Consider the following 19,882-nt stretch of genomic DNA (forward strand, 5'->3'; position numbering starts at 1 on the left):
GAAGGCCGGCATCTACGTCAATAGCGACTTGCCACTTATTGTGTTGTCTCAAGTGAGAGGTAGCTGCTGCAGTGAACAGACTCTCCCATTCTACATTTGAAAAAGCAGGAAAATAAATCCTGAAGCTCTCATAGAGCAAATTGGCAAATGACTGAGCCGCACAGGTGCAGTGCTGCGGAGGAGGGACACGGCAGATAACCGCTTGGAAGAGCACCAGTTCTGCTCTTACATTCACCAGACCAGTAGGAGTGGAATTTCTGGAAGTCGGCGCTTGCATATCTGTGTTTGTTTTCGAAAGTGTAACGGAGCCATAATCGTTATTTAGCGGCAATAAAAACTAAGCCCGCTTGTCCGTTTCGTTTACAGAAATTCTGAAACTTCTGAAAATCCACGTTATGGAAACGTGCGTTGAGACACTATCCCCCACACGCTTCTTGCAAATGCAGTGCGGCTTGATAGTCTATTTGAGAACCGTGGGGAAACAAAAACACACACCGCTCCCTTTATCGTTTCCATCCTTCGGCTAACTCGCTTGTAGGTTTGTAAACGTTCCTAGTAGGTCTATTCCTGTCTAGTCCCACGTAGGTTTTCTGTTGTTTAGAAGATGCCCTAGTGGTTCGGGGGCAACCGGAGGGGCCAACCCCCCCCCCCCTACACAGAAGCGCACGGCAGTGGCCCTGGAGGGGGGCTCAGAGTTATTTTTCCCCCCTCTTCCACGGTTGAAACGGACACTGCACACAAAGGCGAGGCGCACGGAGCCGGGCCGCGGTTTGAAGGGAGACTCACTGCCAGAGGACCTGCAGGGGAGCAGCGGGCGGTTCAAAGAGTGTTATTGTTTGAATGTAGGAGCCAGAATCCTGGGGGCTGATGCGCCTCCTCTGCTCGCCGGGTTCACCGGAGCTGGGAGCTCGCCAGGGAGCGCCGCGGCAGGCGTGGGGGCGTGAGGCCGTTTAAAACCCCCGCGATCTCTCTCTCCTCGTTTCGGAGGCTCCGCGGTCCCGAACCGAACCCGGAGCCGCGGCGCAGGCCATCGATATTTCCAGACAAAGAAGTGTGCTTTGCACTCTGCTGAAAAAGCAGGATTTGGCCTGGACAAGTTGTGGGAGAAGTGAGTGTAGCTGGTATCAAATGTAATGAGAAGACTGAAAGGGGGGGGAAGCCAGCTTCCAGCCTTCGGGTATGCGTCGGTTGCGGGAGGGTTGGAGAAATCCCCGCGCGTTCGGGAAAGCGCGTTTACACTAGGTGGCAGTTGTGCTATGCGCAGCGACGCCGGCGAAGGCCAGCCCTGGACCCTGTGGACCCCACAGCAACATGTGTTAGCAATTTAGCCCCAGACATTTATTTCTTTGTTTTACTGCCTGGCTCTGGTGGAGAAAGTGTCGGGCTCAGGACGCGGGGCTGTCTGGATCATGTCAGAGGCCGAGAGGATCGGGTTCCCTTGACAAGCCAGACGGGGAGGGACGGGGTTAGGGGCTGGAGGGGGGGGGGTGAAATGACCCCCTCATTCGGCTCTCAGTACACCCCCCCCACCCCCTCCCCTCCGTTTGTCAGCGTGCCCGGGCGTCTCACCAGCTGAGAAAACAAAACTCTCCCCTCTTTCATCATGCCGTTTCTCCCGTCTTTATTAGGCATAGTTCATCGACAGCGGGGCCCTCAATCAAAGCGGCTTTTCGGTCTGAAGGTGAAGGTATTAAATCGCTCATCTGCCTTCATTCTCCCCGTCCTCGTCCTCCTCCTCCTCCACCTCCACCTCCTCCTCCCCCTCCCCCTCCCCCTCCTCCTGTCTGACTCCTGCAGCCCCCTCGCGGAGAGGTGACCTGGAGGTGCTTGGCTTCTGTCTGCTCCACTGGCTATGTGGAAGGCTGCCCTGGGACTCCGTGCTCAAGACGCCGCCACTGGTCCATGAAGCCAAAGCCAAGTAGGACCGCAAGCCCTTTTTCTACAACCGCTATCCTGACAGGCCCTGGACTCAGAACCCCGGGGTCCGTGTCAAAGTGGGCTTGGGAGTGTTCCTGAAGAAGACTGGGATGCGCTGTAATGTCAGTTCTGTCTAAATCATGACTGTCCAACCCTGTTCATCTACAGTCCTGTTGGTTTTCACTTCAACAGTAAAGCAGACGCCTCATTCAACGGCTAGATCTCGCTGAGCTGATACTTAGTAGAATCTGGTCTGCAAAATTAGGGTTAAAATGAAAATCTACAGGACGGTAGATCAGCTGGAACAGGGTTGGGCAGCCCTGGCCTAAATTTTTCTAAGTAAAATATTGCATTGTGACATGGCAGACAATACAGCCATCAGTATGCATGCATGTATATGCTTTTGGCATAAGGCAGACAAAGTATTTAAACCGTTTCGTAGCGGTCCTGATAGCACTTTTGAGCGTCAGCAGGACAGGCCTGACATGGAGGCTGTACGGGCGGGGCAGAACTGGCCCTGCCCCACAGCGGGAGGAAGTCAGATGAGGATTTTCTGCTTACCTCTGTATTCCAGTCATCTGGCAAGCGCCTACAGGCTACAAGTTATCTTCAGCGAGAGATCTCCTGTAGCTCTGCGGTCTGCAGTGTGGAAAATACTGTTCACGGGCGAATCCATTAGAGGCCAGAACGCGCATACTTCATCTGCAGTGATCCTTCTGTAAGCCTGGACGGTACAGGGCACTGGTGTCGGAATCCAGTCCTGGAGGGCCGCGGTGTCTGCTGGATTAACTCCAGTCCTGGAGGGCCGCAGTGTCTGCTGGTTTAACTCCAGTCCTGGAGGGCCGCAGTGTCTGCTGGATTAACTCCAGTCCTGGAGGGCCGCAGTGTCTGCAGGTTTAACTCCAGTCCTGGAGGGCCGCGGTGTCTGCTGGTTTAACTCCAGTCCTGGAGGGCCGCAGTGTCTGCAGGTTTAACTCCAGTCCTGGAGGGCCGCGGTGTCTGCAGGTTTAACTCCAGTCCTGGAGGGCCGCGGTGTCTGCTGGTTTAACTCCAGTCCTGGAGGGCCGCAGTGTCTGCAGGTTTAACTCCAGTCCTGGAGGGCCGCGGTGTCTGCAGGTTTAACTCCAGTCCTGGAGGGCCGCGGTGTCTGCTGGTTTAACTCCAGTCCTGGAGGGCCGCAGTGTCTGCTGGTTTAACTCCAGTCCTGGAGGGCTGCAGTGTCTGTCGCTTCTCAGTGCATTTCAGCACCATTGATTCATATAACCTGTAAATTGGCTAAAGCAGGGGTGTCCGATCCAATCCGAATAAGGCCAAAATGGGCCCAACACGAAGGTACCTGATTGCAATTATCATCGTTTTGATTGAATGAACTGACCATGATCAGTTCATTAGTTGAATCAGGTGTCATGGTGTTGGACTAAAACCTGCACCCACGCCAGCCATTTTTGTATAAGGTCGGACACCCCTGGGCTAAATTATCCACATGCCTTGTTCCCAAAGCATTAATTGAAAGAAAAGCAGAAAAGCCACAGACAAGGCAGCCCTCTTCTACTTCATTTTTTGCACCTCTGGCATAGGGGCAGCTTGAGGCAAAACTAGCTGTTCCAATTTGGGAGGAAAAGGTGTGTGTGTGTGTGTGTGTGTGTGTGTGTGTGTGTGTGTGTGTGTGTGTGTGTGTGTGTGTGTGTGTGTGTGTGTGTGTGTGTGTGTGTGTGTGTGTGTGTGTGTGTGTGTGTGTGTGTGTGTGTGTGTGTGTGTGTGTGTGTGTTAATGCATCTGCACTTGAATTTCCATTTGAAAGGAGGACAATGTTATGCAAATAGCCCATTTTAACACTGCATAGACTCCTGTTTTAGACTTTTATGTGTAACACTCTGTTCTCTGGGTTTTCTGTAGGCTGATGGCAAACCTGCCTGATTCAGTGATGGAGCTGTCTCCCCCAGGAACCTGCACAGGTGAGAGCTCCAACAGACCTAGGACAGGTAGCAGAGCAGGGAAAACCTCCTTAATCTTTCCCCAATCAGATCGGACCTTGCAGAAAAGCAAACGTTTTCAATTCTCATGCGTTATACAGATACGTCTTACAATCCTCACACATCATATTTTATATATTTTTAAATGTATTTTTTTTCTATAAAGGCAGTAGCAAATGCCACCTCCCAGAATGGTTGCGTGACGTATGATTATTATGCCTTGGGCTTCTTTCCCCCCCAAACTTGAGAGGTTTGCTGCATCTGGACTTTTGAGATAAGACCAATGGCATGCATCAATAATGCGCGGGTCGTACATCTACACTGAAGCAAGGCGACTGTAGCGTTGCCTCATTCAATCAGTCTGGAAGCACAGGTCCCCCCCACATACTGTAGTTAGCATTTTCCCTTAGTGCGCGTGTGTGTGTGTGCGTGTGTGTGCGCACACTATAAAATAACGTTTAAGAAGAGGGTTGAAATGAAAATGCTGCAGGCAGCTCTCGGCCTGTGCTCCGGTGATGTGACGCGGCCGCTCCCTGGAGAACCCCCCGTTCTGAAACGGAGCTGGGCGGCGCGCTGAGTGTGAGTAATTATGGGCCCGGCGAAAGGGCCTGCCCGCTGTCGACAGCCCTGTGTGCGTGACGCCGGGCTAACGGGGCTGTCATCGCAGGGGTGAGCCCAGGGTGCTGCAGGTTTCTCACACCGCCTGGCCCGCTGCAGACCCCGCCATCCGGCCCCCGCTCCCTTTCACAAAAACGCCGGACGTTTACGTATGTAGCCCTGAGGCCTCTCTCAGGGCTGGGATAGCTGAAAAGTGACCAGAAACTCGTAAATGATCATAAATGCTTCATTATCGAAAAACAGCTCTGAGAGAGAATACTTTGCCAGGTAATTTCAGTGTCTGGTTACGCTCCCAAGTCCTTGCTGGCAGTATTCACGCAGAATCTGGGGGATATTAGACGATATGAGTATTAACGCTCACTAAAACAACGTGTAAAGAGCTCATTTAGTAGCAGCCCATATTTTGAGTTGGGAGGTCAGGTACAATGAGGTGGAAGGGTATGGGCAGGACTGCAGGAGTAAATAAGGTGAATAAAGGAGGGGGCATTAGTGATGTTTTTTGTGAACAGGGGTCATTAGTGGTATTTTTAAGAAGGTGGCGGGGTAAGGCAGGACACTCATAGCTCTCTAATGTGCCGGTCCTGCAGGGGAGGTGGCCAGGTTCCTGCTCAAAGTCAAGTCCCTGGGGTACAAAGAGGAGCCGGACTACCAGGCGCTCCGCGACATCCTGGCGGAGGGCCGGCCCAAGACGGGGCGGACCGAGGCCCCGCTGGACCTCTCCAGACCCAAGGAGGTGGAGGAGCGCAGGCCCCCACCCGGCCACGTAAGCACGGCTCCCACCCTGCTCAAACACCGTGCTGGGGGGGTATCAGCCTTCCCCTGACCTCTGACCTCTGCACTTTAACTGCCAACACAGCGCCTCTTCACCCCGCTGCAGCCTGGGGGGCTGATTTAGGAACCAGGGCCCCTTCATACACGTCAGAGCCGCCTCTCAATGGGTGTGTCCTTAAATACTCAAATAATGTATCCTCCTTTCCTCCACTAGTCTCCTCCAATATGGAAGTATGGGGGGGGGGGTTAGGAGACGAGTGGAGGAAAGGATTTATTGTATTTATTGGGACACACCTATCCTCTCTACTGGTGAGCTAACTGGCCTTCAATTCTCCCTCAGCTGGAGTACAAGCTTCTAGCTTTTAATCGAGGCCTGGGTGCCCCTGCTCCAATAGGAACAGTTAGGGAATGTAATTCAGTCGAAGAATGCACTTAATAAAAAACGATACAGGTCGAGCCAGTGTTTGCCTGTATCGACATGATGCAAACGAACTTGTAGGCAAGCAGGGAAAGGTCTCATTTATCCAAAGCTTTTCCCCTGGCTGGGAATTTATCCACTGCCAGGGTTTTCCACGAGCCGCAAAATCGTTTTGCGCAGAAATGAGAATCGCATTTTCTTCTCAATTAAAACAAAGCAGCGGATCTTGACCGCCAAATTCGGTGTCGGCGGCCTCCGACCTTATGGCGGGGCTCGTTGAGAGGACTGGAGTGGGCGGCCCTATTCATCTGAATCACTTAACGATGATAGCCATCGCGGTTAACTTGAACCGCTGATCTGTGCAAATGCCTTAGCGGGCCAATTTGTGCGTTTCACACACATTATACAGAGGGCAAAAGATTAGCAGCCAAAATGATTATATATTTATTCATCTTGTCTCGCTGTAGGACTGTGCGACAGTTTGATCCGTTTTTAAATAAAACTCTTTGGTTACAAGGCTTTAGGACTGTAAGAGACTCTGACAGCAGTAGGGCCAATTAACTGGATTTACATGTCCCGTCGTCACATAATCATACCTGCACGCACGTGAAGTTAAATTTATCATTACCCGTCTAACGCAAGTTCACACAAGTTTGAGTCTTCACAATTACATTACAGGTACCCACTCGGGATTTTTCGGTATCAATTGTTTGAATATATCTGCATATAAATAAGCGTTTGGCAGATGATTTGAACAAGATTCAAATCATGTCGGAAACTTGGCTACTTCAGTTTCAGTTCACTCCTTGAAATTCTACGAGCACAAAAAAAAAGTTAGAGATTTCAGGGTAAACTGAAATGTTTTACACATCTTCTTACGTTAAAGGGACGGAAGCTGAACGGTACAGTAGATTAGCCGTACTGCGCTAATGAAACCAAACCAAGGCCGCTGAAAAGGTACCTGCAGGTCGTCCAGTGTGGCAGTTTGAACAGGTTTAACGCTCTGCTCATATTGGACCACATATGGGAGGAATACACCCTTTAGAAATGTGAGGGGGGGAAGCGAGGATATAGGATAGAAGATGTATAGGATAGGATATAGAACTGAAAACCTTCTGTACTTTCTACACGTCTCTTGATGGAGGGGAAAGAGAGATTCTCTGGTACAGACGTCCAGATCTGAAGAACGGTTCCTCCTACCTTGCGTCATGTAGCCCTTTTCCAGACAGAAAACACCAAGATCAGTGTCAACACCAAGGCCATTAATATTCCATTCTTCTCTTCTTTGTAGTCGCATTTCTCAGTGGTCACGTTACACTTCTCTCGGTCAAACTGTCGCTCTTACGGGGAAGAGTGGGTGAGAAGAGTCAAAGAGGGGAAGAAGAAAAAATAAATAAATAAAATAATAATAAAAACTTAAAACAATACCATCAACGTCACGCTCGCGGTTGGAACTCACGAGCACGTCCAACGGGGGTGAGGCGCGCCGGTTTTTCACGGAGCGTAAACTTCGCAAAGTTTGCTTTCCCCTCACCTGACCCCAGAAGTGATCTGTGGCCAAATTTCGTTTGGAGGGTAGCCGCCCCGGGAGAGCCGACGGCGTCGTTAATCAGAGGCTTTTCTCCCGTCTGGGTTCAGGGTCGGGGGAGGATGAGCGGGCCTCTCTGCTGCACTGCTGACCTCAGTGCGTGGAGCAAGGCCGTTCCCTGTTGCTGCAACACCGCCATTCACCCCGCAAACCCAAAGATAAACTCGAGAGTTTCAGGATAGTACCTGGTCCCCCAGAAACCCGTAGTCCCCCCCAAACCCCCATCTTTTACAGACGCCCCCATTTTGTTTAGGAGAGATGGATTGAAGCGCTTAACGGCTTAGACAAAGGTACATCCAGAGGACAGGACTGGGGTCTGGCTGTAGTCTTCACGGAAGGTGTGAATTCTTCATGGCTGTGGGGAATTGGCTGCACACATGCAGTGAATGAAGATGTTGCTCGTGGCTCAGGGGTTGATTTCTGGGAGCGTCTCATGAAGCTGTGCTCTCCTTCCTCCTTCACAGAAACCCGCCAGATCAACACCGGCAGTGCCCAGGCCACGGGCTCCGCCGCAAGAGGATGCTGGGACAGGTACTTCCCTCGCCAAATCGAAACCGGCGGCGAGGGCAGCGCCCAGACAGCCATCTCCACCCCAAGAGGATGCTGGGATAGCCAGTGGAAAGGAGCTGCAGTACAGAGCACCGGCTCACCAGAGGAGACCCAGACAGGCATCTCCACCCCAAGAGGATGCTGGGATAGCCAGTGGAGAGGAGCTGCAGTACAGAGCACCGGCTCACCAGAGGAGACCCAGACGGGCATCTCCACCCCAAGAGGATCCTGGGATAGCCAGTGGAGAGGAGCTGCAGTACAGAGCACCGGCTCACCAGAGGAGACCCAGACAACCCGGGCGGAGCCCACCAGAGGAGGTAAATGTTCGAAACCCACCGTTGGGTTTGATGCTCCCACAGGAGATAAGTGAGTGTGATATCCAGGTGAAACACGGGATATCAATGTTTCACATCCAAACCAAACTTGCTGTGCAAGTCAACAGACAAATAAAACACGCCACCAAAGTGAGTGGATTTTGATATTTGTATAAGTTCTTTAATGTAACATATGGAGGGCATTTTAAAGCAGCCTGTATACAGTACACGTGTCCTCTGTGTTTCAGAAGAAGAAGCCCCAGCCGAGACGCGTGGTCAGAAAGGTGCAGGCGTACGCGGACAGCAGCTCAGAAGAGCCGAGCGAAGATCTGGAAGATCCAGAGGACGTGAGCGTGCCTCGCCACCGATACTACCTCAGGGACACGCCGGCCCGCAGGCAGGGCGCCCGCGGGAGGCTCCAGCAGTGGGGCGGGCCCCTCGCCATCCTCTTCCTGCTCCTCCTCGCCATCCTGGTCATCCTCCTGCCTCATTCGTTCAAAAGGGTGGTGCTTCTATGACCGGGGGGTCAGGGCTTCTGCAGGGTCACCTTCACTGTCACAGGCTGTCAACAGTCGGGGAATATTTTTTTATTTTTTATTTCTACATTTTTAAAATAAAATAAAGCATTGTTATTCACATTGTTATGAGCAGAAAGTCTTTGTTTTTTTAAAATCCTACCTTGCTGCAGTAGGGGCACTCGCCGAAGATGGTGTTAAAACTCTGCCTGCTGGACGAAAGGCCTCTCAGCCACTGTGTGTGGAAGGAAACTCTGTTGTTCATGCCAACACACTAAAGGCAACAATGGCCCCGATAGCTCTGTCTCCGTCCGTCCACCCACTAACACACACACACACACACACACACACTGTCCACACACACACACACACACACACACACACCACACACACCACACACACCACACACACACACACACACACACACACACACACACCACACACACCACACACACCACACACACCACACACACACACACACACACACACACACACACACACACAGTCCACACGCTCCTATTTTACCAGTAAACAGTGGAGTGTGCTTGGCTCTGGCACCCTGTCGCCCGTCTGTTCGGGAGGGAAACAGACGGGCGAGCGGGTCTAACAATGGCCTGCCTCATGCACTCGGCTGCTTGTGTGTCCATCTGTTTTGATCACTGCTTTCGCATTCGACGTAAAGCCTTGCACCGTTTAAACAATAAACAGATGGAGCGCTTCACTATTTATAATAACTCAAATGTCACACCACAATACAACACGAGAACCACAGGCTTTGGGTGGCGGGGGGAGGGTATGGCTGTCTTGGACTCAACTCTAGTGAAAACACAGCAATCTGATAAGGAGACCTGGAGCCCCACACAGCCATCTTCCTGCTGGCTGCTGTATCAGTTGTGCATTTTTCCTTTACACGTTTTTACATAACCCTGTTAAGGCTGACAGGTACCACTGTGGCCCAACTGGTCTCTCTTCATTCCTGCATTATTACATAGGCCGTCACAGCCCTTTATATGGCAGAAATGTTGTGCCAGAAACATGTACTAGGAATAGGAACTGTGTGAATGTGTGTTAATGTTTGTGTGTGTGAATGTGAATGTGAGTGATTGTATGTGATTGTGTGTGAGTGTTTGTGTGTGACTGTGTGTGTGTGTGTGTGAATGCGTGAGTGTGTGTGAATGTGAGTGTGAGTGTGTTGGGGTGTGTGTGTGTGTGTGTGTGAGTTCGAGTGTGTTGGGGTGTGTGAGTGTGACTGTGTGAATGCGCGTGTGTGTGTGTGTGTGTGAGTATGAGTGTGTTGGGGTGTGTGTGAGTGTGTGTGTGAATGCGTGAATGCGTATGTGAGTGCGTGTGTGCATGTGTGTGTGTGTGTGTTATCACGCTCACCTCGTACAGACAGGCCTGGTGAAAGGGCTGTCCGCATCGCAGGTCCCCGCACACCTGGTCCGGGATAGCCGAGTCCAGGCGGTAGGAGTAGCAGATCCCGCACTCAGCGCTCAAACTCTGCAGAGAGAGAGCCGACGTCACCTTCACACACGCCCTCGCGCACGCGCTCACTCAAACGCGCTCAGGCACGCTGAGAACCCCTCGCCAGAACTTCCCGCGAAACTTCCCCGGCCCCCACAGCCACACGTAAACCAGACTGAGCCAGAGGAGGTGTGGGGAGAGCGGAGACTCAGGTGTGCGCGCCTGACCCCCACTCAACCGCCGTCTCAACCCCCCCATCCCCTCCCCACGCTTCCTCCTCTACTCACCGCGCACACACGCTGCTTTTAAGATAATTGCAACCCCCCCCCCCCCTTCCCCCTCCCCCCTCCCCAATCCATTAAAAGATGGCAGGTGAAATTTTAACATCTGGTCAAGTAAACTTTTCCCTCTTCTGAATGTTAATGGCGGCGCGGCATTAATCACCGGCACAGGCCGCAGACGAACACGGCGGCCTCTAAACCCGCCGGCTGGGAAAGGAAAATAAAACGGAAAAACGAACGGAGAGAGACAAACGGCGGATGGGCGATTAAACGGGCCCGGCGGTGCTCAGGACTCCCGACACCTTTGCTACGCTAACGCTCGTCTCTGTGAACAGCCCAATTACAGGAAACGTACACCCGGCATCGACTCCTCAAACCGGCTTCGCGCGCGCCTCCCTTTATTCCAAACGCCCGGCCGCTCTGCGAAACGTTTTGTTAGCGGACTCGTACGGAGCGAAGACGTTGCGTACAGATTTTGCGTGGGTGGCGGGAGAGGGGAATTCGATCTCCAAAACATCCTTCAGGTTCTGCAGCACGCTGCATTCCGGGTTCCTGAAAGTACACGGGATTTCTCGGTTACAGGGGCCAATTAAAAGCATGCAAATCGAGCTGTAGTGATTATAGGTCTAAGACAACGATGCAAACTATACGAAGTATTTGAGGGTTATGGAAACAACAGAATGAAAATATTGTTATTATGTATGGAAAATAAAAATATTGAAAATGTATATTATAATAATATTTACATTAGGGAAGCTCACAGAAAATGTGTTTACCATAAATGCATGTTCGAGTTAAGTTTGCTCCTCAGGGGGGTCACGACTACACAGCAGGGGGAAAAATATCCATCAGGAAAGTTATCAGTATTCAATGATACACATATAAACATGTACAAATGTTGTATGTAAAAACAGGGCGACTGGGTGGTAAGGCAGAGTGACTCTGACCAGCCCTCTGAGAAACAAGACATTTGTCATGAGCTCACGGTAATACTGGAATACCTCCATTTCCATGTACTCCTCCATTTGTGTATCAGTGTGTGTGGTGTGGTGTGGTGTGTGTGTGTGTGTGTGTGTGTGTGTGTGTGTGGAAACACCTCTGATGACAGGGAAAATGAAAACAAGCCATGTGGAATTTCCTGTCCGCCATTAATGATTGCACTCCATCGAAGGAGATCAATCTTGCAGGAATGGGATTGCAGCATTTTTTTTGGTTTGTTTATCAATAGTATATGCAAGAAGTAATATTCCACATGACCCGCTCACAGAGGTTCAGTGCCCCCCGTCGTCTGGCTATCGAAGTGTACATTTAATATCAATGGTATGAGATGCCTCCGACATTGCTAGGCAACCCACAAAATGGCGGGTGCCTCTGCTAGTCAAGCATGGCCTTGAATTTCAGGAAACCATCAGTGCAACTTAAGCCCCCCTGCTGCTGCCTGGTGCTCTCTTCAAATCTCATAAGCCAGGTACGTGTGAGAAATTTGCATTTTGTACATAAATGCATTTGTTTTTAGGAAGCGAGATTTAAAAAATGCACCAACCAAACAGTACTCACTATGCTCTGCTCCAAGCAGGCAGCATTCAGGCAGCATCTTTGGGTGTCTGCTGTCGATCTCCAACTTTATTGAGACGTTGTTCCCTGTGGAAACATGGAGGAACATGGGTTAGAATACAAACAGCACGCTGGTGCAATAAGACATTTCTGCAAAGTAGAAAATATGATTTTCATGTTTTTTCCAGGTTATAGTTTTGTCATCTTTCCCAATGAAGACTTCCCTTATAATGCCATTACATTTCTTAAATTGGGCTTGAACCATTTTATTGGGTGCAAGAAGCTCCGCCCAACCTCCATCAAGTCTGCTTTAGATAATCCTTCAATCTAGAACTGGCCCCCAACTTACTCTTTAGCTTTTAGACTTGGTAACACAACGTAAGCAAACAAGCATTAAAATAAAGGTCACAGCCGTTAATCAAAATAAATCAAATAAATGCAAATAAATCTGAACTTCCACTGAAAATTCTTGATCAAGAAAAGTGTTATCTAGGAGAACAGGTACACTTGAGTTTGAAGTTAGTAAGTTTTGAAGTTAGCAGTGGATTGAACCTCTCCTAGCACTATTCATGGATAAATCCACCTGTTAATATGTGAAACAATGCAATGGAATTCCTACAGAACAATAGGGGTTCAAATGCACTTACACATATACACAAGGTGTAATTTTTGTAATTTTCTGTGCAAACCTATTTAATTGACAGTTGATTAATTGATTTGTGGGTTTTTTTGGTTTTGTTTTTTTAAACACAGTACATAATCAGCAATAGATTCCCAAAAACAAACAAATAATGGTATGGTCCTCCTGTTGAGGGAAATGATGTGGTGAGGGACCTATCGGACTGGGTTACCGATGGCGATTCTCCGCATGGTGGCTGCTCTGGGCGGATCCTCCGGCTCCAGGACCCAGGTTCTCTCATCGATCTCGTCCAGCATGGCCCAGAACTCCTGCAGGGCCTCCAGGGCGGACAGGAACTGAGCGTGGATGTTCAGGAGGGTGCTCTGCAGGGGAGCAAACGGGCGTTTTCAACAGAGAAATCCCTGCCTTCCCAGGTCATACGGAGATACACCGAGCCTTTTCAGGTCATACAGAGTTACACTGTGTAGAGCCCACACTGTAGACCTTCTGCATGAGCCTTCTGAGGTCATACGGAGTTACACAGTGAAGAGACCACACTGTAGACCTACTGCAAGAGTATTTTCAGGTCATACAGAGTTACACAGTGAAGAGACCACACTGTAGACATACTGCAAGAGCATTTTCAGGTCATATAGAGTTACACCATGTAGAGTCCACACTGTAGACCTACTACAAGAGCATTTTCAGGTCATATAGAGTTACACCGTGTAGAGTCCACACTGTAGATCTACTGCACGAGCATTTTCAGGTCATATAGAGTTACACCGTGTAGAGTCCACACTGTAGATCTACTGCATGAGCATTTTCAGGTCATACCCGTGTAGTCCACACTATACCTTCTGCACAAGCTGCTTGCACAGGCACCGGGTTCGAACTGGGACGTAATGAAATTTCGTCACGAGACCCAGCAGTGGAAACCCAGCCCAACTCAAACCGCCATACATTCCGTATTTATTTTCGTATAAACGGGCAAAACACTTGAGCAAATGGAAACGACGACTTGCCATCTTCCGTAAAATGAAGGCGGTCGGAAGCCCAGCCTCCCCGCATTTTTAAGAGGCAATTCCGTTCGGTTAAAACCATTAACAAACGCCCCCCCCCACGGCCAGAAGATTTGAGCACTCGCAACTGTCGAACATTACGGCGCGCTGCAGACACGCATAGGGCCCGTGGTGCTCTGCCAGGGAGGACGTTTGTGTAATTGTGATTTAATCGCTTCAGTCAGCTGCACCGCGACAGTGTCCTGCCATCGCAGAGCCGGGTAGTCATTTACATTTACTGGACAAAAGCACAATAATCAGTTATACTTGGAACATCTGGTGATTGATTTCAACTTGAACGGAGAATAATTCCCATCTGTCTGGGGCGGCGGGCGCCTTATTTCAGTTGCAAATGATGTTGCACTCCTTGCTGAAGTGAGCAAACAAAAAAAAGAAAAAAAAAGAAAAGAAAAAAAAAAAGGTAAAATTTAAAAAGACAGACAGCTGTATTTTCGGATTGTCCATGGCTCTCTAGTTTCACTGTACAAAATTTCAGGGATATTTTCCCAATATCTGGCGGACATTCTGCTCTAGAACTGAGTCAAGAAGCACCATTTAAAAAGCTGTAGAATGACTGGTCAGTGGAGGGGTTAACGCCTCAATAGAAAAATGCTTTATTTAAAAAAACTAAATTCGAAAAACTAAAGCAGAGACTGGCGGAAGATGACACAAAGGCAATTGAGCAGACCTTAGCATTCAAACGGGCCTTCCGCATTGACACTGAAAAGTGCGCGAAATGTACAGGGGGTGGCATTTTGGAAATGGCTTACGGGAACGAGCCCGGCACGCCCAACCCGAATCAGACAAAGCAAAGATCATCTCGCAGTCGCCGGCCCAAGAGTCTCAGCCCGGGCCCAGCTCGGCGCGGCAGGAATTAGCGTTCGCGCGCTGCCCTTTAATTCTCCGCCGCGCGCGCACACGGGCGTTTCAAAGTTCAGCTGCGGCCCCGGCCCTGGCGGCTTAAACGCGGCTCTCGGGGCGAGCTCGTAAATCAGGGCCGCTGATTGACAGCTGCTGGAGCTTGGCGCGGCCTCCCTGCCTGCTGTCGGCGAGCGGGAGAGCAGGTGGCCCTCTCCGGGCGCGCCCGTCCAGCTGTGGGCGCGGGCCTCTAATCTAAACGCTTCTGAAGGGTTCGGTCTGCGGACCGTTTCCCCGGGCCCCGCCGCTTTACTTCCGCTCGTGCTTCGCTGGAGAGGCCCCGTCTACGCCCGGAAGCCCGCAGCAAACGGGGCCCCGCCCGCCGTGATGTCACCGGCCCCGCCCGCCGTGATGTCACCAGCACCGCGCGGCCCTCCTGCCCAATGAGACCGCTGACCGACGCCGTGTTCAGGATGACACTGTCTCTGCCGCTCTGTAAAGGTCTGTGGTGCGTTGGTGGCAGTCCCTGGGCGGAAACCAAAACCAGCGAGTGAGGGAATTCAACTGCACCACAGGCACAAGCACGCAGCACAGAAACGCTAAGGAGTAACGAGCCTTAAACTAAAGCTAAAACACACCGATATTAATGCTAATTCTGTAAATTTTCAGTAAATACCTGTATTATACAGCTAACAGATTTGTGGAGAGTATGCAGGGCACATCACTCACACGTGCACACACAGAGATACTTCCAAAGCCAGTACTATGTTTCCAAGGAGCAGTGGAAATTCATTGCACTAAAGGGGCCACCACAGGGTAAAGGATTCCAATCTGTGTTTAGTCAAACAGAGCAGACTCCGCTTCTCATTTCAATCAGCAGCACATACAAGGACACGCACGCAGGCACGCACGCACGCATAGACACACACGCGCAGGCGTACACACACACACACACACGCGCAGGCGTACACACACACACACACACACACACACACACACACACACACACACACACACACACACACACACACACACACACACACACACACACACACACACACACACACACACACACACACACACACACACAGAGCCACCAGGGGCTTCCACACCATGTCCAGAATAAAGCACACAAAAAAAGGACCCATATTCAAAGGCTTAATATCATTCACATTCTAATTGGTCCATTAAAGCACCTATTAGCCATCTTGTGAACATACGCTTTAAACACTGCCTCTGGTCCCCGGTGTGGTCTCAGAGTTTCCACAGCCAGCACGAGTGAAGGTGTAAATGTTAATGGCCGTCGTCATGTGTAATTTCCCCCCATTGTGAAACCTCAGGACACATAATACAGCCAATTTAGCAAGATTTCTGATGAGGGAAGCTTCCATCTTGAGGGCTGGAATATTAAGCAGTTTTTTTTTTTCCTAATAAAATCCCAGAATATTAGCTGACACGCGGTTATGATAACACAATTTTAGACCGCTCGCGAATCTGTATTCTCTTCATGTGGACATTAGACGTCCTGTACTTGAAAAGCAGATTGTTGTACTTGAAAAACACAGTGACTACATTTGGTAGACCTGCACACCAGCATGTTAATGCAAATATCCAATTAGGCAGACATCGTGAAGAGGTTCAGTTGTTATTCAGACCAAACCTCAGAATAGGGAAGAAATGTGATCCAAGTGACTGACCGTGTAATATTTGTTGGTGCCAGACAGGGTGCTTTGAGTATTTCAGAACCTTCTGATCTCCTGGGATTTCCAGACACAACAGTCTCTAGAGTTTGCAGAGAATGGTGTGAAACATCCAGTGTTAATGATAGAGGGCAGAAGAGGGATTCAGATTCAAGCTGACAGGAAGGTGACAGTAACTCAAATAATCACGTGTTACTACAGCGGTATGCAGAAGAGCATCTCTGAACACACGTCGAACCGAAGTGATTGGGCAACAGCAACAGAAGACCAAGTAAAAAAATAAAATGAAGTGGTCACCTAATAAATACTTAATAAAACGGTATAATACAGGCATATAGTTCTTGATCGTCCACAAGTTCCCCTCGAGATGAAGACAGTTGACAAAACCCATCAAAACCTTCTTTAAAATCCACTAGCTTTCATGAAGAGGATCACTGAAGCTTCAGCAGGGCCTTTCCGATCGAACCGTTTCTCTCTGCTTCCTACGTGCTAATATAGGACTTCTGAGGACGGCGTTTTCCACTTTTCCTAAAGGAAAAAAAAAAGAAATAAAAAGATGGTAGACGGATCGTATTCCAATAAAAGGTAGCAGGAATGCGCGCAACACCGTCTGGCCAAGGAAACAAACGAAGCGCAGAAGGAAATAATTAATGGCCGAGATGTTCTGGCGCGCTGAGACGCAGAGAGGGGTCTTGCTGGGCGCGCTACGACACCTCCGCGCTGCTCCGCGACGAGCCCCGGAGAGCGCTCTCCCAGAGTCCCGCGCACGGCGCAGAGAGGGAGCGAGGAAAGACGGAAAAAAACATTCCTCTCTAAAGTATGAAAAATCTGACTGGGAGGGAGGGGGGGACTTAACTGTGCTTTTTACATTTAAAGGCGATAAGTCGACAACAACGGATAATTCAAGAGCTGGGACCTGCCGGTTCGAACGAAGGGCCAGAGGTGGACATGAGTTAACGGCGAGTTGCTCGCTCGTACGGGGAAGTTTTATCCCGCAGAGTCGCTAAAGCGCGTAGCAGGAAAGTAAACCGTCAGTGGGTCCAACGCCGGGCCTGATGGAGTGTCAGTTCCTCTCTGAAGACGGGAGGGAAACATGGAGCCCGGACAGGCTGACTGGCCTGTTCTGCTCATCAAGTACGGTTTGCTGTGTGTGTGTGTGTGTGTGTGTGTGCGTGTATAGAAAACTCCACAGTCCACCTATCTGCCCTTTGTGTGTTAGCAACACACACACACACACACAGTTGAGGTAGGCCCAAAGGCTACACGTACATCAGACTGACGTGTCTGACAGACAATAGTATCGTATCCACCCGTCATGCATTGGCATGTCTGCTGTTATCGTCCACATGGAAGGGACATAACCACTAGCTACTACTGCGTTATTGCCATCCACTGCACCACACCTTTCAATTTCCTGGAGTAAAAACTACTTTACTATAACTTTGTTATCACATAGTGTCAAGTAAAATTACGCACACATATATGAATATATTACGGGTCGAACAGATGCGAAAATATGACTTTAGTCACATTAGTTTAATAGAAAAGGCAGGAGTTATAGTTCATGGGGAATTCTGGTTTTATGTCTGCAGTTAGTGACTGCCAAAGCCCCTTGCTGAGATCGCCATGGCGATGATGCTCAGGGGGGGTGGGGGGGTGGGGGGGTGCAGTAGCAGCGGAGGGAGAAGGCGGAAGAGGGGGAGGACGGAAGGCCCCAGGGAGAGACGGGGGAGGACGGGTGGGGTCAGGAGGTGGTGTTATCCGCCAGGAGAAGCGCGCAGCTTGGCTCCGTCTGGGTGTAGGTGGAAGGTGTTAGCTTCGCCTGCTTCTCTGCACGGATTTGAAAATGAGGTGGGCACCCAAGAAATGTGCGTTTGTGTGTGTGGGGGGTGAGGGGATGGGGGGGGGGGGGGGGGGGGGTACTGACAGAGGAGGGACAGGAAAAATGAACCAAAAATTATGGGTCAGCATGACATTGCGGTGCACACAATTTAGCATCGAGCAGGTGCAAGGACTGCGCAATTACTTTCCAATTAATGCCAGTCCCGTGATTATAGTTATTCTTCTGATATAAATATATAGTGCAAGTGGAAACGTCCTTGTAATTGAAATGGTGGTGAAATAAGCCCCCGGAATGAGTTGTATAATGTGTGCGTTTCTGATGTAGATATCAGTCTGAGTGTCTCCTCGTCTTCCCTCAAGTATTCCAATTAGGTCTCTTTCTCCTCCGGGCTTCAGGGATTGCTATTACGGTTATCAAGAAAATGAGCGATTATAAACAAAACAGGGGAGTCCGTGCGCGTGTGGTGTGTGTGTGTATGTGTGTGTGTGTGTGTGTGTGTGTGTGTGTGTGTGTGTGAGAGAGAGAGAGAGGAGGGGTGGTCATCAGAAATGCGTGTACTCGCCCATTGATAACACGGAAACTTCTGGAGGGTGTGAGGCTCGGAAGACTAATCAGCTTGGGACAAAAAAACCTAAAAAAAAACGCCTGAATATGCACCGTAATAACAGTCTTTGGAGAAACTGAGCAGCCCCCCGTTTACTGTGTTAACTCTGGGTCGCACAAAGGACCAGATAACTCAGTGCACACTGTAACGGTCTTATGAACAGAGCGATACATTTTTAAACAAATCATAAAACATAAAACGCAGGGATTCGCAACACAATTAGAGCAGGTTTCATTGGGTCGGCTCGTGACACGATGGCAAATGCAGCGACGCCGAGGGAATTACTGCAGGCTAAAAACTCACAAATGATTGCGCAATTATACCTGCTGGTGAGAGACAGGTTTTGTCAGTTTGGACGCGAGTCAGAGAGGGGGCTTCTGCCCGAGGCTCTGTCTCCTTACAGCCCCTCTCTCCTGGCTGCGAGCAGAGCCTGCTCCTGCTGAGAGACACCTGCACTGGAGCGGCCCGGGCCCAGAACCACCCGCGCCCAACCGCACACACTCACTCATATACACACACACTCATATACACACACACACACTCACTCATACACGCTCACATATACACACACACTCACACACACACACACACACTCACTCACTCATACATGCTCACATATACACACACACTCACACACACACACACACACTCACTCACTCATACACGCTCACATATACACACACACTCACACACACACACACACACACACTCACTCATACACGCTCACATATACACACACACTCACACACACACACACACACACACTCACTCATACACGCTCACATATACACACACACTCACACACACACACACACACACACACTCACTCATACACGCTCACATATACACACACACTCACACACACACACACACACACACTCACTCATACACGCTCACATATACACACACACTCACACACACACACACACACACACTCACTCATACACGCTCACATATACACACACACTCACACACACACACACACACACACACACTCACACTCACACACACACACACACACTCACTCATACACACTCACACACACACACTCACTCATACACACTCACTCATACACACTCACACACACACTCACTCATACACGCTCACATATACACACACACACACACACACTCACACACACACTCATACACACACACACACTCACACACACACACACACTCATACACGCTCACATATATATACACACACACACACACACACACACACTCACACAC

At 49.9% G+C, this 19,882-nt stretch overlaps 2 protein-coding genes across 3 annotated transcripts in view; one reads left to right on the forward strand and one right to left on the reverse strand.

Annotated features, from left to right (window-relative positions):
- Positions 1–8,744, forward strand: part of LOC133118514 (serine/threonine-protein kinase VRK1-like) — a 20,803-nt gene extending 12,059 nt beyond the window's left edge. Inside the window, exons 9-13 of the mRNA XM_061228587.1 lie at positions 1,798–1,918; positions 3,814–3,872; positions 5,096–5,271; positions 7,750–8,151; positions 8,397–8,744. Coding sequence (XP_061084571.1) covers positions 1,798–1,918; positions 3,814–3,872; positions 5,096–5,271; positions 7,750–8,151; positions 8,397–8,666 — 1,028 coding nt within the window. The 3' untranslated portion in view covers positions 8,667–8,744. The remainder of the gene's footprint in view (positions 1–1,797; positions 1,919–3,813; positions 3,873–5,095; positions 5,272–7,749; positions 8,152–8,396) is intronic.
- Positions 8,304–19,882, reverse strand: part of fancl (FA complementation group L) — a 24,259-nt gene continuing 12,680 nt past the window's right edge. Inside the window, exons 8-14 of one of the 2 annotated variants that reach the window (XM_061228588.1) lie at positions 12,814–12,964; positions 11,966–12,049; positions 11,185–11,230; positions 10,879–10,960; positions 10,047–10,163; positions 8,827–8,898; positions 8,304–8,710 (exon numbers count right to left, since the gene is read on the reverse strand). In XM_061228588.1, coding sequence (XP_061084572.1) covers positions 8,675–8,710; positions 8,827–8,898; positions 10,047–10,163; positions 10,879–10,960; positions 11,185–11,230; positions 11,966–12,049; positions 12,814–12,964 — 588 coding nt within the window. In that variant the 3' untranslated portion in view covers positions 8,304–8,674. Of the gene's footprint in view, positions 8,711–8,826; positions 8,899–10,046; positions 10,164–10,763; positions 10,961–11,184; positions 11,231–11,965; positions 12,050–12,813; positions 12,965–19,882 lie in introns of those variants that run through there. The other variant, XM_061228589.1, reaches the window with a different exon arrangement.

Source organism: Conger conger, chromosome 18, assembly GCF_963514075.1.
Source record: "Conger conger chromosome 18, fConCon1.1, whole genome shotgun sequence".
Lineage (NCBI taxonomy): Eukaryota > Metazoa > Chordata > Actinopteri > Anguilliformes > Congridae > Conger > Conger conger.